General features: G+C 53.4%; 2 protein-coding genes across 2 annotated transcripts; both read left to right on the plus strand.

The window, feature by feature from the left end:
• The first annotated feature begins 966 nt into the window (after window positions 1-966).
• PSMD11 (proteasome 26S subunit, non-ATPase 11) lies at window positions 967-10,016 on the plus strand. The gene is made up of 12 exons (XM_056511747.1): window positions 967-972; window positions 1,115-1,186; window positions 1,485-1,542; window positions 3,372-3,566; window positions 4,044-4,188; window positions 4,427-4,487; window positions 6,026-6,088; window positions 6,721-6,846; window positions 7,381-7,416; window positions 8,578-8,629; window positions 9,487-9,629; window positions 9,750-10,016. Exons 1-11 carry the CDS (start codon window positions 967-969, stop codon window positions 9,627-9,629), a joined length of 957 nt encoding a protein of 318 aa, XP_056367722.1. The 3' UTR covers window positions 9,750-10,016.
• Window positions 10,017-14,625: 4,609 nt separating this feature from the next.
• Window positions 14,626-16,957, plus strand: CDK5R1 (cyclin dependent kinase 5 regulatory subunit 1). Its single transcript, XM_056512303.1, has one exon. The coding sequence runs from the start codon at window positions 14,685-14,687 to the stop codon at window positions 15,576-15,578; it is 894 nt and encodes a 297-aa protein (XP_056368278.1). The 5' UTR covers window positions 14,626-14,684; the 3' UTR covers window positions 15,579-16,957.
• The last annotated feature ends 178 nt before the right edge of the window (window positions 16,958-17,135 follow it).

Raw genomic sequence — 17,135 nt, forward strand, 5'->3', positions numbered from 1 at the left:
GCTGAGGACCAGGTGACAGTCTCATTAGCCAAATTAGCAGAAAATTAGCCAAATTAGAACTGTCATCCTCTAATGCAGGTAACCCAGCCAGTGTCCCTTGTTTGTTGTTCAGTCCTTGTGGCTTATGGGTGATGAATGGTGACAGAATGTTTTCCTCCTCTTGCTTCAACAGATGAGGTCAGGGGAAATGGGGTGGGATGTGCAGGTGAGAAGGGAGAACTCCTAAGAGTGTCAGGAGAAAATGAGCAGCTACAGGCTTTTCTCAAGGTCATTTGGTGTAAAGGACAATATTCGGATGCAGTTGCAAAGAAAGAACAGGTTGGAGTAATGGTGATGGAAATAATAAAAAGTCAGTCAAAATAGTCCCTCCAGAGCATATTCTGAAGCCAAACCCAAAACCTTAAGGAAAGATGACATCAACCTGTGAAGTCCTTGATGCAGCAATCTCAAATCCTTTCAGAAATGTTCTGAGGATTGTCTGCTTCCTCAGGGTAGCTCACATCCAGAACACTCCCAGGAGCCCAGTAAAGCTGTGAAATTGGAGATTTCTCCAGCTCCTAATGCTTCAGCTATCACCCTGTAATAAATTGAAACTTCATAATGGCTTTTCATAAAATGTTCATGCTTAATAAGCAGTGAGAAGGAGCTGACAAGGCCTGCATTGCTGAGCTGCAATCCAGAGGTTTTGGGAAGAGGCATTCCTGAGCTTGGCACCACAGGATGACTTGCTGTGTATTATTGGCCAGATAAGATACAATAATATCTAATTGAGATGGAGCAGTTTGCTTTATCCATCAAGGGAGTCTCAGGAAAAATATGGGAAGATTCTGAGTTCCTTTGCTGTGTTGGAAATGATGGATGAGGCCCCCAAAGCAGAGCCCAGCACCTCTGCTGCTTTATACAGACTAGGTGATCTGTCTAGGCCCCAAGCACATGAAATTTATTTTTCTTTATTGAAAATACACCATGACTGTGGGTTTAAACTCTGGGAAAGTGTTAGTGCCTACCCCAAATGCCTCCATTAGACACCTCTGATGGTGTTGGGAGCCATTTGGGGTGGGCACTGGCAAAGAAAATGTCTAGAACTGACTGATTTCTTTCTGCTTCCTTTAAGGTTGACTTGTGTTTAGAGTGTATTGAATGGGCCAAATCAGAGAAGAGGACTTTCCTACGCCAGGCTCTGGAGGTAGGTCCCAGATCCCAAACATGTGGAGCAGCATCATCCCCTTGTCACATTTAATACTTGTAAAAATAGAACACTTGTGTGCTGTTCAGATCTTTTTATGTGTCAGGGGAGGGCATTAATTACACTGAAATTCTCCTTAAAAATGCAGGGGTTTACTCCTTGTGCAGTAGCCCTTGCACACAGTGTGACAAATACAGATTAATGTTGTGAAGTCTGTGCAGAGAAGAATACAAAGCTTCATTTTACAAAACAAATCTGTTCTGGCTTTCCTCACAGCAGTTCCTTTTCTGTTCTCCAGGCGAGGCTGGTCTCTCTCTACTTTGACACCAAGAGGTACCAAGAAGCTCTGCAGCTAGGTGAGGCTCCCACTAGATGGTGGTAAATCTCTGCTTTTAATTTACTCCTGACAAGGAAAGCCATCGCCTGTGTCATGTTCCTTGAGAAGTTTTGCAAGATTTGGGTCTTAATTTCTCAGTGCTGATCCAGTTCTGCCACCTTTTGCTGTAGCTGGGTGGTAACAGCTCTTAGAGGTGTCTTTGTTCCCACTGTTTCACCATCCTTACCCATCTCACCTGACCTAAGGCCAGTTTGGATAGGGCTTGGAGCAGCCTGGGAGGTGTCCCTGCCCATTTGAGAGTGGAATGACATGAGCTTTAAGGTCCCTTCCAGCCCAAGCCACTCTGAGATTTGTGATTTGTTCAGTGCAGATGATTTTGGGAGCTGTATCCAGCTGAAGACCGAAGGTTTGGCTCCTGCTGGAATATTCTGCTGTGGCCACAGAGGCTGAAGGGAGAAAGCAGTTTTTTTTTCCAATTTGCTCAAACACAGCCCCAGTAAAACCAGGAAATGGCAAAACCTCTGTGGGTGTCATTAGCCAAGGTCTTACAGAGGCTTTAAGAATTTGCCCCTGCACCACCTGAGGGATGGTAATGAACCAGTGAGCTCCTGCTCTGCCCCAAAGCAGAGTAAAGCAGGACCTCTTACAGCTCCCCTGGTGCTTTTAAGTGCTTATTTTGCAAATTACTGCAGTGCTGTAAATGAGGCTTAAGCTGTAATTGAGATTTAAGCTTTAAGTGAGGTTTAAGTTGTCAGTCAGGTTTAAGCTGTCTGAGAGGTGTTTGCACAGCCTGCTCTGCCAGGGCTGAGGGGCAGCTGAGCATGAACAGATCACCTGGGACTCAGAACTCCTTAACCTGTTGGTGGCACAAACCTGTGTCAAGTCCAGAGTCACCTGGGTGACATGTATCTCATCAGAACATTGAGTTGATGGTTCATGGCATTCAGTATGGAATTGGAACTAGTTTGCATAGGGCTAGGTAATGAACTCAGGTTTAAACTGATCAGAGGCCACACTCCAAAGCTGTGCTTAATTAATTTAATCCCTTGGCTGGTGGTGGGACAACCTGGGGAGTTGGGAAGATCTGTACCTCTGGGGCAGGCTCTGATGCTCTGTCAGGATGTCAGTGTTATGCACAGCACTCCTGTGTGGCTGAGGAGGGGGTTGTGCCCATGGCTGTGGGGAGTAGGTGCAAGCAGAGTCTCAGGGATGTTTCCAGGGAGAATCCATTTGTTTCTGCCCAGTTCTGCCATTTCAGCTCTGGTTATCAGATCCTGAGCACAGCAGGGGAGGAGGAGGTTTTCATCTCTGCTCACCCTAAGTTACCTCTTCAGTGGGGGAAAGAAGGGGACAAGTTTCCTCTAGGACTGCCTCGTTCTGTCCTCACAAGGCTGTGGTGTGGCAGCTTGTCTTGGCTGTCCCTTCCTGCCTCCTCAGTCTGACTTGTAGATGTCACATGTTAAAATCATTCCTTCCTCATCCCATGTTTTCAGGAGTTTCTTGAGAATGCCCTGCAGAGGGGGCAGTTCTGCAGGAGCTCCCTGTGGGAGAGGGAAATCACTTGGGAGCAGGTACCAGAGTGACCATCCCAACTGTCCAGCCCCTCCAGGACACTCTGCTGCCCACACACCACCTCTGACACAAACCTGCTTCATCCTCCAGCTGTGCACTAGCACTGTCCCACCATTATGCCCTCTCCCATGCCTTTCCTTGGAAGAGCAGGGTGTGTGAGCCTCATGTCCCCCCCTCAAAGCCCTGACTGCTGGGAGGATGGTGGCCCCTGCAGGGGTTTGGTTTGTGTGGATGCTGCTGCAGAGCAGTCACAGTTTTGTCCTTGCTCTCTGCCAGGCTCCCAGCTGCTTCGGGAGTTGAAGAAGATGGATGACAAGGCACTGCTGGTGGAAGTGCAGCTCTTAGAGAGCAAGACTTACCATGCCCTGAGCAATCTGCCAAAAGCAAGAGCAGCCTTAACCTCGGCACGCACCACGGCCAATGCCATCTACTGTCCCCCCAAGCTGCAGGCAGCGCTGGACATGCAGTCAGGTGAGACCTCAGGAGCAGGACAGTGCCCAGGACTCATCCTCACACATCACTTACTTGTTTATTCTGAGGAAATCATGGAAAGTGGTGCTTGGTGGGGCTCAAGATACGACCAGTTCTGCCTCAGGTGGCATCAGCTGCAATGACATTGTTCCTGCCACTGGTGTTTTCAGCCCATTTTTGAAAGCTGCAGTGGTGCAGGTCCATAAGCTCCCCAGGCACTGAAGTTCCAGCCTCACACTGTGTTCCTGACCCATTACACGTTGTTCCTGACCTAGTTTGCAGGCACTTACCTGAAGTGCCCCAAACTTGTCTGTCTAAAAATGTTCTTACAAGAGAGGGTGTGGATTTTTTCTGATAGAGATGAGGCAAGGAGGAAAGGATTCCCTTTACTGATATCACAGATAAAGCACTGAACAACCGAATTGTTCTGTCCTCTCCCAGTCATGCTCAGAATTAACCTGTCTGTGCTTTTCCCAGGTATTATCCATGCAGCAGAAGAGAAGGACTGGAAAACAGCCTATTCATATTTTTATGAGGCATTTGAGGGCAATGATTCAATTGACAACCCCAAAGCCATCACTGCTCTGAAATACATGTTGCTGTGCAAAATCATGCTCAACAGGTAGGTGGCAGATGGTTCTGGGAAGAACACTTCTGCATTTCTGGGGGAAGGGATTTTTGTTTATGGGACTTGGAACTAACAAGCTCAAGCAATGTCTTTATCACCTGATCAATGCTCCTGATGTGGTGGTATTTGGCTTGTAGCACTTTGCTATAAGTTGGGGGTTTTTGAGGTGCTCTGGGGTTTAAGCTGACCATGTTCCTGTATAAATACCCTGCTCCCTTCCCTCTGTCTGCAGCCCAGAAGATGTGCAAGCATTAGTGAGTGGGAAGCTTGCTCTGCGATATGCAGGAAGACAGGTAGAGAAACTTAACCCTTTCTATCTTCCTCTTATCTTTCTCAGTGCTGGCTTATTCTTTTTGTCAAACACTTTGCTCTTTTCATACCAAAATACCCATCACTCCTGAGTGTCCTGAACGAGATCCAGAACTGATTAAATTACCATGAGTCATTGCCAGAAGTCAGCTGCCTTCAGAGGGGTTTATAGTGATTTTCACTACCAGAGAATTTGGGCTGCTTGCTTCATTTTCCTTGTTTTTCTCCTTCATCAGCTACAAACTAACTGGTGCCATCAGCTCCCTGTATCCCTGCTCTCACCAGCTGCTGCAGTGTTTAGATCTGAGTTACTGTTTGTACTTCGTTGTAACCAGTCCTGACAATCCATTCCTGAAAGTGCAGCTGGGCAGATGGAGACCTGGATGGCTGCAAGGTGGGAGCCAGGCAGCCAGGGAGGTGCTAAATCCTCTGCTTATTCTGACATGTGAACGTGCCAGGCTGGGAGTGCCACCCCCAGATTAAATCCAGGAGTGCTTGTAGAAGGTGTAGGGCGTGCCAGGGGCTGGGCCAGGCTGGGATCCTGCTGTCCTCAGGGGCTGTGCTCAGCCTGGGCTTTGCTGTGACGCAGGAGCTGCTGCTCCCCTGCCCACAGGGGATTGGGAATTAGCAGAGCTCAGTGAGCAAACGTGTGTGGAAGGGTCTGACGTGGGGATATCCCTCTGGATCAGGAAGGGCAGCCCAAATCCTGCCTCATCCCTTTGCCCTGAGTGGCAGCTGGAGGCTCCTCTCCAGAGCAGGGGATGCTGGCTGTTCCCACGCTGTGCTCCTGAGCCAGCCCTGACCAGCAATTCCTGCAGCCACTGGGGAGCAGGGAGAGAGCAGCCCTGGGGACAATCCCAGAATATCCTGAGTTGGAAAGGACCACAAGGATCAAGTCCAGCTCCTGGCTCTGCATGGGGCAGCCCCAAAAGAGAGGGCAGCAGAAGCCTGGGCCTTGTGCACCAGAGACCCCAGGCTGTCCTTGCCCTGTCCCCCCCACTTGGGCTCTATTCTGCCATTCCCTGCTGGGATTGCCACTGGTGGGTGTAAATGTGCTTGTTTGGGGATGTGGCTTTTGCTTCATTTCAGCAGTTATGGGGTAGAGAAGACTCATCCCTGATGCTGTCCATGGTGGGTGTCCATAGGAGCTGCTGCCCTGCTGCTGTCATTCAGCAGAGAAGTGGCCATGCTGAAGGGGAGAGACTCAGCTGCAGTCCCAAAATGGCCACCTTCATGAAGCAAGTGCCAAAATATGCACTTCCCTTAAAGACAGCATCAAGCTTGTTCCCAGCCTTCAGCTGGTGTTGTCAGACCTGGGTGTTTGTCCCTCTGGAGGTGTTTCAGGTCCTGTCCTGCAGCTGCCTGGCTTGTTCTCCCCTCAGCAGCTGCTCTGCCTGTGGCAGTGACAAGGAGCCCTGGTTTGCTGTTTAAGCATGTTCCCAGAGTAGTGCACAGTTGGCATATTCACCCTGAGAGGAGAATCCAGAACAAAATAACCTCCTTTGGTTCTCTTTCCCCACAGACAGAAGCACTAAAATGTGTGGCACAGGCCAGCAAGAACCGGTCGCTGGCAGATTTTGAAAAGGTGAGTCAGGGACACAGAAGATGGGGCCTGGCTGAGCAAAAACCCAGTCAGAAATGCCAGGTTTGGAAAGTTGTAGGAGCTGTTACATCCCACAGCAGGAAACCATGGAAACATTGATAGAAAGCAACAGTGCATCAAAAATACCCCCCAGCAATCAACTAGTTATGTTTTCAGTATGTGGGGGGTAAACTTGCTTGAACCCAGTTTTTTTTACTTTATATATATATATATATATATATATTTTTTTTTTTTTTTTTTTTTTTTTTGAGAGAAAGCTCAGAAGCAGTTTTCCTTTAGTTGCTGTTCACATGTCATGTGAACATGGATGGATGTGTATTTTTCCTGGTTTCAGCAGGAATGCTGAAGAGCTCAGGGAGAGGATTCCCATGGCAGGATCCAATCCTGTTGTGCTCTGCTGCCTGTGAACAGAGACTGGGGCTTGCTGAGCTCCAGCAGGGTGAAGATAAAAGATGTTGGAAAGGCTGCTGGGCTGTTGTGACCTGCTGGCTTTTAGCTAAGTTAGGGGTTGGATTGGCCATGGTACTTGTCTGGGCAGGGAGGGGATCTCATCCTCAGAGCACCTTAAGGAGCTATTGCTACCAGAATTATTTCCTCCTACTGTGTCCCCACAGGCTCTGACAGACTACAAGGTGGAGCTCAGGGACGACCCCATCATAAATACTCACCTGGCCAAGCTCTATGATAATTTATTGGAACAGAACCTGATCAGAGTCATTGAACCCTTCTCCAGAGTACAGGTAAATGTTTCCAGCAGCACCTGGACAGGCTGGTCCCTCTGTTCCTGCTGCTGGGGGTGAGGGGATTGTTCCCATATGGAACACTGCTTGCTCTGAGCTGCTCAGCACTTTCACAGCTCAGGGTTCATCATGTTAAAATTACAAGGAGGAGGCTGAAAGGGCTCTTTGGAAAAACACATTCCAGAGTCATTGCCCTTTCCACCTGTTTCTCTCATGCTCCCTGCAAGGCTTTTAACCCTGAAGGTGACAGCATTTGGCTTCAAAGGCTTCTGACAGGGAAGGCTGTGCCATAGTTTTGGAGAAGAGCTTTTTCACCTTTCAGAGTGAAATGGCTTTAGGCATGCAGTCCATCTTAGTTAAAATCAGATGTGAAACCTGAAGGATCTGAAACTGCAGAGTGGAGAAAGCCACTGGAGATTTTTAGGCCAGAGCATTTCCAGGCCCTTGAGCGGTTCCATGGAAGAGCCCCAAACCTCTGTGTTGTGTGTCCAAAGTACAGCTAAAGATTTACCTAAATGTTGGTCTTTCTTATAGATTGAACACATATCCAGCCTCATCAAGCTGTCAAAGGTAAGAACCTCACTGGAAAGCAGTGCCATGTGTTCAGAGGACAGAGGAGTTGGGCTTAAATGGCATTTGTCACTGGGAACTGAACATGAGGGGTGGCAGATACATTTCCATATCATTTCCAGGCATATCTCACCCTTGGGAGCTAAACTGTGACACAGGCAGCTCCTGGGAGGCATTGAGGCTTCCTGTGCTCTAGACTTTGCTGTGCTGCCCTTTGCCTCTCATGGGTTTTACTCCCTGCCTTGGCTCTTGCTTTTTATTGGAGGCAGATTTTCCTCTGCTCTGTCGTGACCAGCTCAGTCTTCCCCCATGCCCCCTGTTTAATCCCCTGAGTGTTCCCAGGGGAACTTTACTTAGACCCTTAAGATCCAGGATCCAGCTAATCACCCTGTGGTGTCATTAGGGCTGCGTCTGTCACACTGACTATGCAGTAACTGCTTTACAGATAATCCCAGACAGATTCAGTTCTAGGAAAATCCACTGTAATCCCAGCCAGTTGCACCCCAGAGTGCTGTTGTCTTCTACTGGCATTAAGGGCAGAGGTTGGGAAGTGAGCTGAGCTCAGCCTTTGTGGTCACAGAATCACTGAATCATTCAGGTTGGAAAAGGCCTCAGACCGTTGAGTCCAAGTATTCCCCCAGCACTGCCAAAGCCACCCATGTCCCCAAGTACCACATCCACACATCTGTTAAATCTGATGATTTCACCTCTGCCCTGGGCTGGACAATCTTTCCATGATGAAATTTTCCCTAATACCCAACCTAAACCTCCTCTGGCACACAGTCTGTTCCCAGACTAGCTCATGGTGTTTAGCACATCCTTAATATTCACCCCCTGGTGCTGGGCAGGAGCTCAGCTGGGTCCTGCATGGATTAAATAAAACTTGGCCAGCTCCTATCTAAATCCTGGCTGAACTGAGTTAGAAAGTTCCAGAACCCCACAGGTAAAGCCTGTGTGAAGTGACAGATACAGTGTCACCTGTGGGACAAGGGACATCCTGGTGCTTGCTCATTAACAGCTGCTCCCTGATTTCCTGAGCCATCTCAAGCAGGTGGTGTTGTCCCAGTGCTCATGTCCCACCAGGGCTGTCAAGCATGCAGCAGTAAAATTCACATATTTTTGTGTTCTGGGAGACTTCTAATTTTTCTGCTTCAATTCCAGGCTGAGGTAGAAAGGAAACTGTCACAGATGATCTTGGACAAGAAGTTTCATGGTGAGTCTCTGCATCCCTCAGCTCTGATTGCCCCGTGTTTGCACGAGCTGTGGCCTGACTCCCCTTCCTCCTCTGAGCACGGGGGTCCTGCTCAGGCAGCAGACAGGTGACAGTCAGGAGTGCTGTTCCTGCTGCTCTTATCACAGATGACACTGGAGTGGCAGGAATGCTGTTCCTGCTGCTCCATGTCAGGAGTGACAGTCAGGAAGGCTCTTCCTGCTGCTCCATCCACCTTCCTTAACCCAAGGGTTAATTTCAGAAATGCAGTCCCTCTGGCTGTGACAGCATGCAGGAGCAGTGTGGGACCCCCAGGTGAGCTGTCTGGCCAGGCTGGGCTCTCTCTCTTGGAGCTGACCAGGGGTGTGGTCACCTTTCCCAGCTGTCGGTGTCCGGAGAGTTCTGTGGGACGCCCATGGCCCAGTGTGGTGCTGTGGCTTGGCTGGGCCCACAGCAGGCTGCTGCCCCAATAGCCCTCAAGGAACCAGCTGTGCTCTTGGTTCTGCTGTCCCTGGGTGTGGCTGAGCCAGGGCAATGCCTGGGAGCAGCACATTGGGCACAGAGCCCACCTGGGCACAGCTGCAGGGTAACCCAGCTGTGCTGAGCCATCCTGCTGGGCACAGGGCCTGAGGAGGCAGGGGGATGGGGGGAATGGGCAGGAATGCTCATCCCCTGGATGGCTTCTCAGGCTGTTCTCTGGGATGTATTTGTTTCTGGGAATGCTAAAGCAGTCCTGGCCAAAGTCAGCCAGTCCAGCCCTTCCCAGACACTGAGTTTCTGGGGTAGGTCCCTAAATCCCTGCTGTCTGGAAGCTGTGATCCATGGAGCAGCCCAGTGCTAACAGCAGCTTGTGCCCACAGGAATCCTTGACCAGGGCGAGGGCGTCCTGATCATCTTCGACGAACCTCCCGTAGACAAAACTTACGAGGCTGCCCTCGAGACGATTCAGAACATGAGCAAAGTAGTGGATTCTCTCTACAACAAAGCCAAGAAGTTGACATAGGTGAGTGGGGCCTCCCTGGGGTGCAGAGCTCGGCAGTCGCTGCCAGGCCCCGCCCTGCTCCGTGTCCCCAGCCTCGTTCCCTCTCCTGTCGAGTGACGTGGCTCTGTTTTCTCTTTGCAGAGTTGAATTTGCTAGCTGTCATTTGGAGAGTGTGTGTGACAGGAGAGTGAAACCTTTGGGAAAATGTTAGGAGACTTTTTTTTTTTCTTCTTTGTTCTACTTTTCGCTCGGAAAGTTTTTAAACTTCCTCATCCGGTGCATCTTGTATTCCAGACGATGCGTGTTCCAGTTTCCATGTAATCTTTACTGGCCGAACTTTGTATCTGGGGGGGGAATATTGTTTAAACAAAGAGGGTATTCTAAATAAAAGGAAAAAGGCTTACACTACCTAAACATGTGCTTTCCACTTCCTGAGGGACGGCAGAGTTCAGCAGGGACAGCGTTTTGTTACCAGTAGGTGCCCAAAACCAGTTTGTTTCATCTCCTCCGCCCTGAAATCGGAGACGTGCTGGCGGTGCCCGAGCAGCCAACTCGATTCCCTTCGTATTGAACCAGACAAACCCAAAATGTACAGACTGCTGGTTTCTTTTCCATCCTCAAGGCCTCCGACCCCCTGGAAAGCAGCTCCACGATGATTTCCTGTCGCTGCAGCCCCGGCCGGCCGCTCTCGGCGAAGGGGACGGCGCAGGTTTCCCTGGAGCCTGACTTGCATGCTCTTGTTTGCAGATAGACTTAGATTTTCCATGTTTCCTCCCTCCCCACCTGCGCTGGTAGGAGGAGCAGGTGATGGTGGAGCCACTCCAGCTGTGCCTGTGCTGCAGCAGCGCTGAGCTCTGGTTCCCCACGCCAGGTGGAACAGCCCGGGGGGAGCTCCCTCCTGGTCCCAAAGTCCTGGGGGGTGGAGCACGGTGTATTCCAGCATGTTCCATTTTCTGGTGAGGTTTCCAGTAAGTTTTAATGCCATTTGGGCAGTGTAAGCTTCTGCATCTCTGTCCTGCTCATCTTTATTTTTCCTTTCCCTGTCTCGATTTCCCTCTCCACGTTTTTCTTACAAAATTTATATTTTGTAAAAGGATTCTGTTTTATCAGGAAATATTTTGCCTTCACACTGACTCTTAGACTGGCTGATTTTTCCTCTTTCTGTTCACATTTTGACCTCTCCAACTTTTTATTTTATTTTATTTTATTATTCTTAATTTCCATCTCCTCCAGTCAGTCGCTGTTTGGGTTTTTGGCACCATCAATATCAAATGTACAAACGGTTCTTGCTAACCAACACCAGGTATATCTGATGTTCAGATGAGTTCCAATAAAGAGTTTTTTTTTCAAAAACCTCTGTCTCCTGTCTTCAGCTGCCAGGGCAGATCCTGGGCTGGGTGCAGCTTCTCCCTTTGCTCAAGGAAGGGTGGGATCCCTCCCCAAAGCATTATTTGGGGTGAAATCCTGGAGACATCAAATATGAACATTTGAGGCAGCATCACAAAAGGAACACATCACATTCCATAAATCTAGCACAACAAGTTCTAGTGCTACTGAATGGATAATATTATTATTAGCACTATTACTGTGGTTGAAAATTGATTAAATGTGGCCTCTCACGCCACCAGCCTTGCCTGATCATGCCCTTACACCATGTTGGAGTCTCACACTGCACACGGCCACGCCTGGATTCCTCGAAAGGCTGGAGAGGAGGTTGAGGGTGTCGATACTGCATCTTGAATTTTCACATCTGAAACTCCTGGGACAGCAGGTGGTGCAGGAAAGAAGCCTGTCCTCAGAGGCAGGAAGATGTGAAGGGTTTCACTCTGCTCTTGTATCTCAGGCAGCAGGGAAGTGCATTTCTAGTTTCAATAGTTCTTTTTTTTAACTAATTCCTGAGATGCTTCCCCAACATCTCTGTGCAGTTCACTGTGATGCCCCTGAAGTTGCATTTTCCCCAAGGATGTGTCATTTGGATGGGATTTGCTGAATTAAGTGCTAATTGTGGGTGAATGGAGGGAAAGTCATTAACGGAAGCAGGGATAGGCAGGGGCTGGGGTGGAGATGGTGGAGTCACAGAATCCTGAGAGAGCTTGGGTTGGAAGGGACCTAAAACACATCCAGTGCCACCCCTGCCATGGCAGGGACACCTTCACTGTCCCAGGCTGCTCCCAGCCCTGTCCAGCCTGGCCTGGGACACTGCCAGGGATCCAGGGGCAGCCACAGCTGCTCTGGGCACCCTGTGCCAGCCCTGCCCTCCCAGGGAACAATTCCTGCCCAGTATCCCATCTAACCCTTCCCTCCTTCAGCTTCTGTCCTGTGTCCTTTCTGGGGGTCATGTCCAGCTTCAGCTGTCATACCCCAGTGGGTATGTGACCCCACAGGTGACAATGGGGGGCTGGCAGGTCCCTGTGCTCAAGGCTGAGGGGACATTACCAGGAGCAGGGATGATGCAGCTCAGGTGGTGACACCAGCTTTGGTGCCTTGTGTGGGACCAGGGATGTTTAGTCCTTGGAATTGCCTTTGGAACAATGGGGTTTTCTGAGGCACCTCCAAACATATTTAAATTAGGGCCAAACCACCTCAAATTGTAGAGCCTGTTTTTAAACCCTTTTGGCTTAAACTTCATAAGGCTGAACTTAAAGTTGAGTTATTGCTGCTTGGTTCTGGAAGATATTTTAATGGACAAAGGGAATTCTTGGTAAGAGTAGCACCCAGGCTGGGCTGTCCCTGTCCCTATGGATAGCAAAGCCTCCAAAGCCTTTTGAGAGGAGAGAGCCCTTCAGAGAGTCCTGATCACCCCCAAAAACCAGCTCCCACAGAGGGTTGAATGTGCTCTGAAGGACAGGCAGGTTTTTGGGACAGGTCTGTCCTCACGGGAGATTTTGGGGTATTTTCTTTAGATTTTCCTGCTGTGGGAGTGGGATTGGCAGCCGCAGGTCCGGGGCAGGGCATAGATAGGCACCCATTGATATCAATGAGTTTGGGCGATTGGCGCAGGGCCGGGATGTGCTCGGGATGTGCCCGGGATGTGTCCGGGATGTGCTCGGGATGTGCTTGGGATGTGCTCGGGATGTGGCCGGGATGTGCTCGGGATGTGCTTGGGATGTGCTCGGGATGTGCTCGGGATGTGCTTGGGATGTGCTCGGGATGTGGCCGGGATGTGCTCGGGATGTGGCCGGGATGTGCTCGGGATGTGCTTGGGATGTGCTCGGGATGTGCTCGGGATGTGTCCGGGATGTGCTCGGGATGTGCTCGGGATGTGCCCGGGATGTGCCCGGGATGTGCTCGGGATGTGTCCGGGATGTGCTCGGGATGTGCTCGGGATGTGCTCGGGATGTGCTCGGGATGTGCTCGGGATGTGGCCGGGATGTGGACGGGATGTGCTCGGGATGTGTCCGGGATGTACTCGGGATGTGCTCGGGATGTGCTCGGGATGTGCTCGGGATGTGCTCGGGATGTGGCCGGGATGTGTCCGGGATGTACTCGGGATATGTCCGGGATGTGCTCGGGATGTGGCCGGGATGTGCTCGGGATGTGTCCGGGATATGTCCGGGATGTGCTCGGGATGTGCTCGGGATGTGCTCGGGATGTGCCGGGGATGTGGCCGGGATGTGCTCGGGATGTGGCCGGGATGTGCTCGGGATGTGCTCGGGATGTACTCAGGATGTGCTCGGGATGTGTCCGGGATGTGCTCGGGATGTGTCCGGGATGTGCTCGGGATGTGCTCGGGATGTGTCCGGGATGTGCTCGGGATGTGCTCGGGATGTGCTCGGGATGTGCTCGGGATGTGTCCGGGATGTGTCCGGGATGTGCTCGGGATGTGCTCGGGATGTACTCGGGATGTGCTCGGGATGTGTCCGGGATGTACTCGGGATGTGCTCGGGATGTGCTCGGGATGTGGCCGGGATGTGTCCGGGATGTGCTCGGGATGTGTCCGGGATGTGCTCGGGATGTGTCCGGGATGTGCTCGGGATGTGCTCGGGATGTGTCCGGGATGTGGCCGGGATGTGTCCGGGATGTGCCCGGGATGTGCTCTCCGCGGCCGGAGCCGGGCCCGGCAGCCGCGGCGGCGGCGGAGCGGCCTCTGAGCGTCGCTGCAGGTCACGGAGAGCGCGGGGGCCGGAGCCTCCCGGGGCCTCTCGCCAGAGCCGGCGCCGCTCCTGTCCCAGTGGGGATGGGATGCCGGTCCCAGTGGGGATGGGATGCCGGTCCCAGTGGGGATGGGATGCCGGTCCCAGTGGGGATGGGATCCCGTTCCGACCCACTGGCGCTGGGCCGGGCGGGTGCGGCGGCTCCAAGCAGAGCCATGGGCTCGGGGAGTACGGGGGCTGCAGGTGCCTCCCCCAAAACCCGGCCCGGCCCCAGAAAGCGGTACGGGCATTTCATTGCCCCGGTACCTTCGGGGCGAGCTGGGCCCCCGGCCCGGGGCTGTGGAGGGAAGCGGCGGCGAAGGGCTGTGGAACCCGGGTGGGAACCGGGGATGCGGCTCCGGGATACCGGTGGAGAGGGCTTTGAAATCTTAATTTTGGGATTTTAAGAAAAATTATTTTCGTTGCTTTTTATTCTTTTCCTCTCCGTGTGGTGCCCGGCCCCTGCCCGGGGCTCGGTGGCACCGCGGGGGCTGCGGGACCCCAATGCGGGACCCCAATGCGGGCAGAGCCCGGGGAGCGGGGCCGGGGCGAGGAGGGGCGGGGCCAAGGGCGGGACCCCGTCATTCATAACCAGCGGGAGGCGGGGCCTGGTCTGTGTGGGCGGGGGCTGGAGCGCTGGGGGCGGGGCAGGAGCCATTCAAGGCCGTGAGGGGGCGGGGCCTGCCCGGCTGGGGGCGGGGCCTCGGCTGCCGCGGCGGGCGCACGTGTCGGCGCGGGGCGGGGCGGCGGGGGCGGCGGGCGCGCGCACTGCGCCGGCGGGAGCGCGCGCGGCGCGGGGCGGGTCCGGGCGCGGCGCTGAGCGGCGGCGGCGGCGGCGGCGGCGGAGCAGCGAGAGCGGGGCCGGCCGGGCCGGGCCGCGCCGGGGCCGGGGCCGGGGCCGGGGCCGGGGCGGGCGGCGGGGGCCCGCCGGGCGGCCGGCGCCATGGGCACGGTGCTGTCGCTGTCGCCGAGCTACCGGAAGGCCCCGCTGTTCGAGGAGGGGGCGGCCACGGTGGGGCACTACACGGCGGTGCAGAACAGCAAGAACGCGAAGGAGAAGGGCCTGAAGCGGCACTCGCTGATCTCGGTGCTGCCTTGGAAGCGCATCGCCGCCGTCTCCGCCAAGAAGAAGAGCTCCAAGAAGGTGCAGCCCAACGGCGGCTACCAGAGCAACGTGACCCACCTCAACAACGAGAACCTGAAGAAGTCGCTCTCCTGCGCCAACCTCGCCACCTTCGCCCCCCCGCCGCCCCCCGCCGCCGCCGCCGCCGCCCTCGCCTCGGCGCAGAAGGCGCCCCCGGCCGCGCCCGCCGCCGCCGCCGCCACCCCGCGCCGGGTCGTGGTGCAGGCGTCCACCAGCGAGCTGCTGCGCTGCCTCGGCGAGTTCCTGTGCCGCCGCTGCTACCGCCTGAAGCACCTCTCGCCCACCGACCCCGTGCTCTGGCTGCGCTCCGTGGACCGCTCGCTGCTGCTGCAGGGCTGGCAGGACCAGGGCTTCATCACGCCGGCCAACGTGGTCTTCCTCTACATGCTGTGCCGGGACGTCATCTCGGCCGAGGTGGCCAGCGACCACGAACTGCAGGCAGTGCTGCTCACCTGCCTGTACCTCTCCTACTCCTACATGGGCAACGAGATCTCCTACCCGCTGAAGCCCTTCCTGGTGGAGAGCTGTAAGGAGGCCTTCTGGGACCGCTGCCTCTCCATCATCGACCTCATGAGCCCCAAGATGCTGCAGGTCAACGCCGACCCGCACTACTTCACCCAGGTCTTCGCCGACCTCAAGAAGGAGAGCGGCTCCGAGGAGAAGGGCCGGCTGCTCATCGGCCTCGACCGGTGAGCGCCCGCCGCCCCCCGCGCCCGCCCGGAGCCGCTTCCCGGGGATTCGCCCGGCGGGGGGGACACGGGGGGCTCGGCCGGCTCCGGAGCGGAGCGCAGAGCGCCGCTTCCCTCCCGCGCCGCCGCTTTCCAGCCGCCGCCCCCTCCCCGCGCTGCGGGCCCGGGGATGCTGCGGCTCCGCCACCGGATTGATCCCAGCAATTCATGGATGGGGGGACAAGGATCCCCCCAGCCGATATCCCCCGGGAGCGGAGCGGGGCTCCGCGGGGCCGGTCACCGCATCACCGAGACAGAGCCCAGGTAGGGGAAAAAAAATAATAAAAAAAGGAAAAAAAAAATCCTGTAAAGGCTCCAGCGGAGGCGGCTGAACCGGCCCGCTCGGGACTCACCGGCTGTACCGGGACAGAGACGCGGGCACGGCCCGGGGACCCCCCACCCTCCCCTTCCTCCCTCATCCCCCCCCCCTCCTTTATTTATTTTCTTTGAAGAGACTCGAATTCCCGAGCGGGTCCGGGTGACGGGAATCACCACTACTGTTCATGAGATCAATGTGAAATGTCTTGTTCCCATCGTGCACTGATCATGAGTATTGTGTAAAGGATCTACTTGAGTGTGCAAGCAAGGGGAGCCGCCACATGCTGCTATATGAATTCTTCTAGAACAAACCCAACGAACTGCAAACCTGCGGGGGGGAAAGAGAAAAAAACCCTTCTTTCTTCTGTCATTGTTGCTTTTCCAGTGGTATTGCGCATGCAAACAGGAGCATTTTGTGTCTTCGGGAAAAAAAAAAAAAAGGAAAAAACGCATAAAAAAATAATAATCAAAAGAAAAACCTTAACGAGAGATGGCTGTAAAATTACACCCATGCACAAAGACCCGCCACCACCCCGACACCGCAGTCTCGAGCCGGTATTCCCGTATCAGGCCTGGGGACTGAGACCTTCTTTTTGGGTTTTATAGTTTGTTTTTTTTTCTCCGTGTGCTCAGTTCTAGTTTAGTTCTGGTCCTTCGGGCGTTAAACTGGCGAACGAGAGGGAGAAATAACGTGCCATTTATTTTTATTTTTGATTTTTCACTTGAAGCTCTTCATGGCTGTACATTGGACCCTGCTAATGATACATGTGTACGTACGTTTTTTTAGTGCAATCTCTTCTGTAGATCTTTGTTGACCAAATTGGTGGGTATTGTTACTTATTAATTTATATTTGTCTCATTTTGTATGTATGTGTATAGTGTGTTTGTAAGTATGTGTGGTTTATAACCCGACCGACTGTGTCATGGGGCTCAGTGTGCCTGTAATTTAATCCCCTCCCCTTATTTTTATTTATTTTTGTACTGTGCTGATTAAATAAAAATGCACTGACCATCCATTACACGGCAGCGGCTCGTGGCCGAGTCTTTTCTGCGCTCGCAGCGCTCGGACGCTGGCAGTGGGATTTGTGTTGACGACAGAGGCTTTAACGCAGCCGCCGCTTTAATCGCGTTACGGGCGCCGGGGTCACCCCTGGTGGGAGGGAGAGCGGCGGGGCCGGCAGCAGCCGGAGGGGAAAGTCGGGAT

This window comes from Oenanthe melanoleuca, chromosome 27 (genome assembly GCF_029582105.1).
Source record: "Oenanthe melanoleuca isolate GR-GAL-2019-014 chromosome 27, OMel1.0, whole genome shotgun sequence".
Taxonomy (NCBI): domain Eukaryota; kingdom Metazoa; phylum Chordata; class Aves; order Passeriformes; family Muscicapidae; genus Oenanthe; species Oenanthe melanoleuca.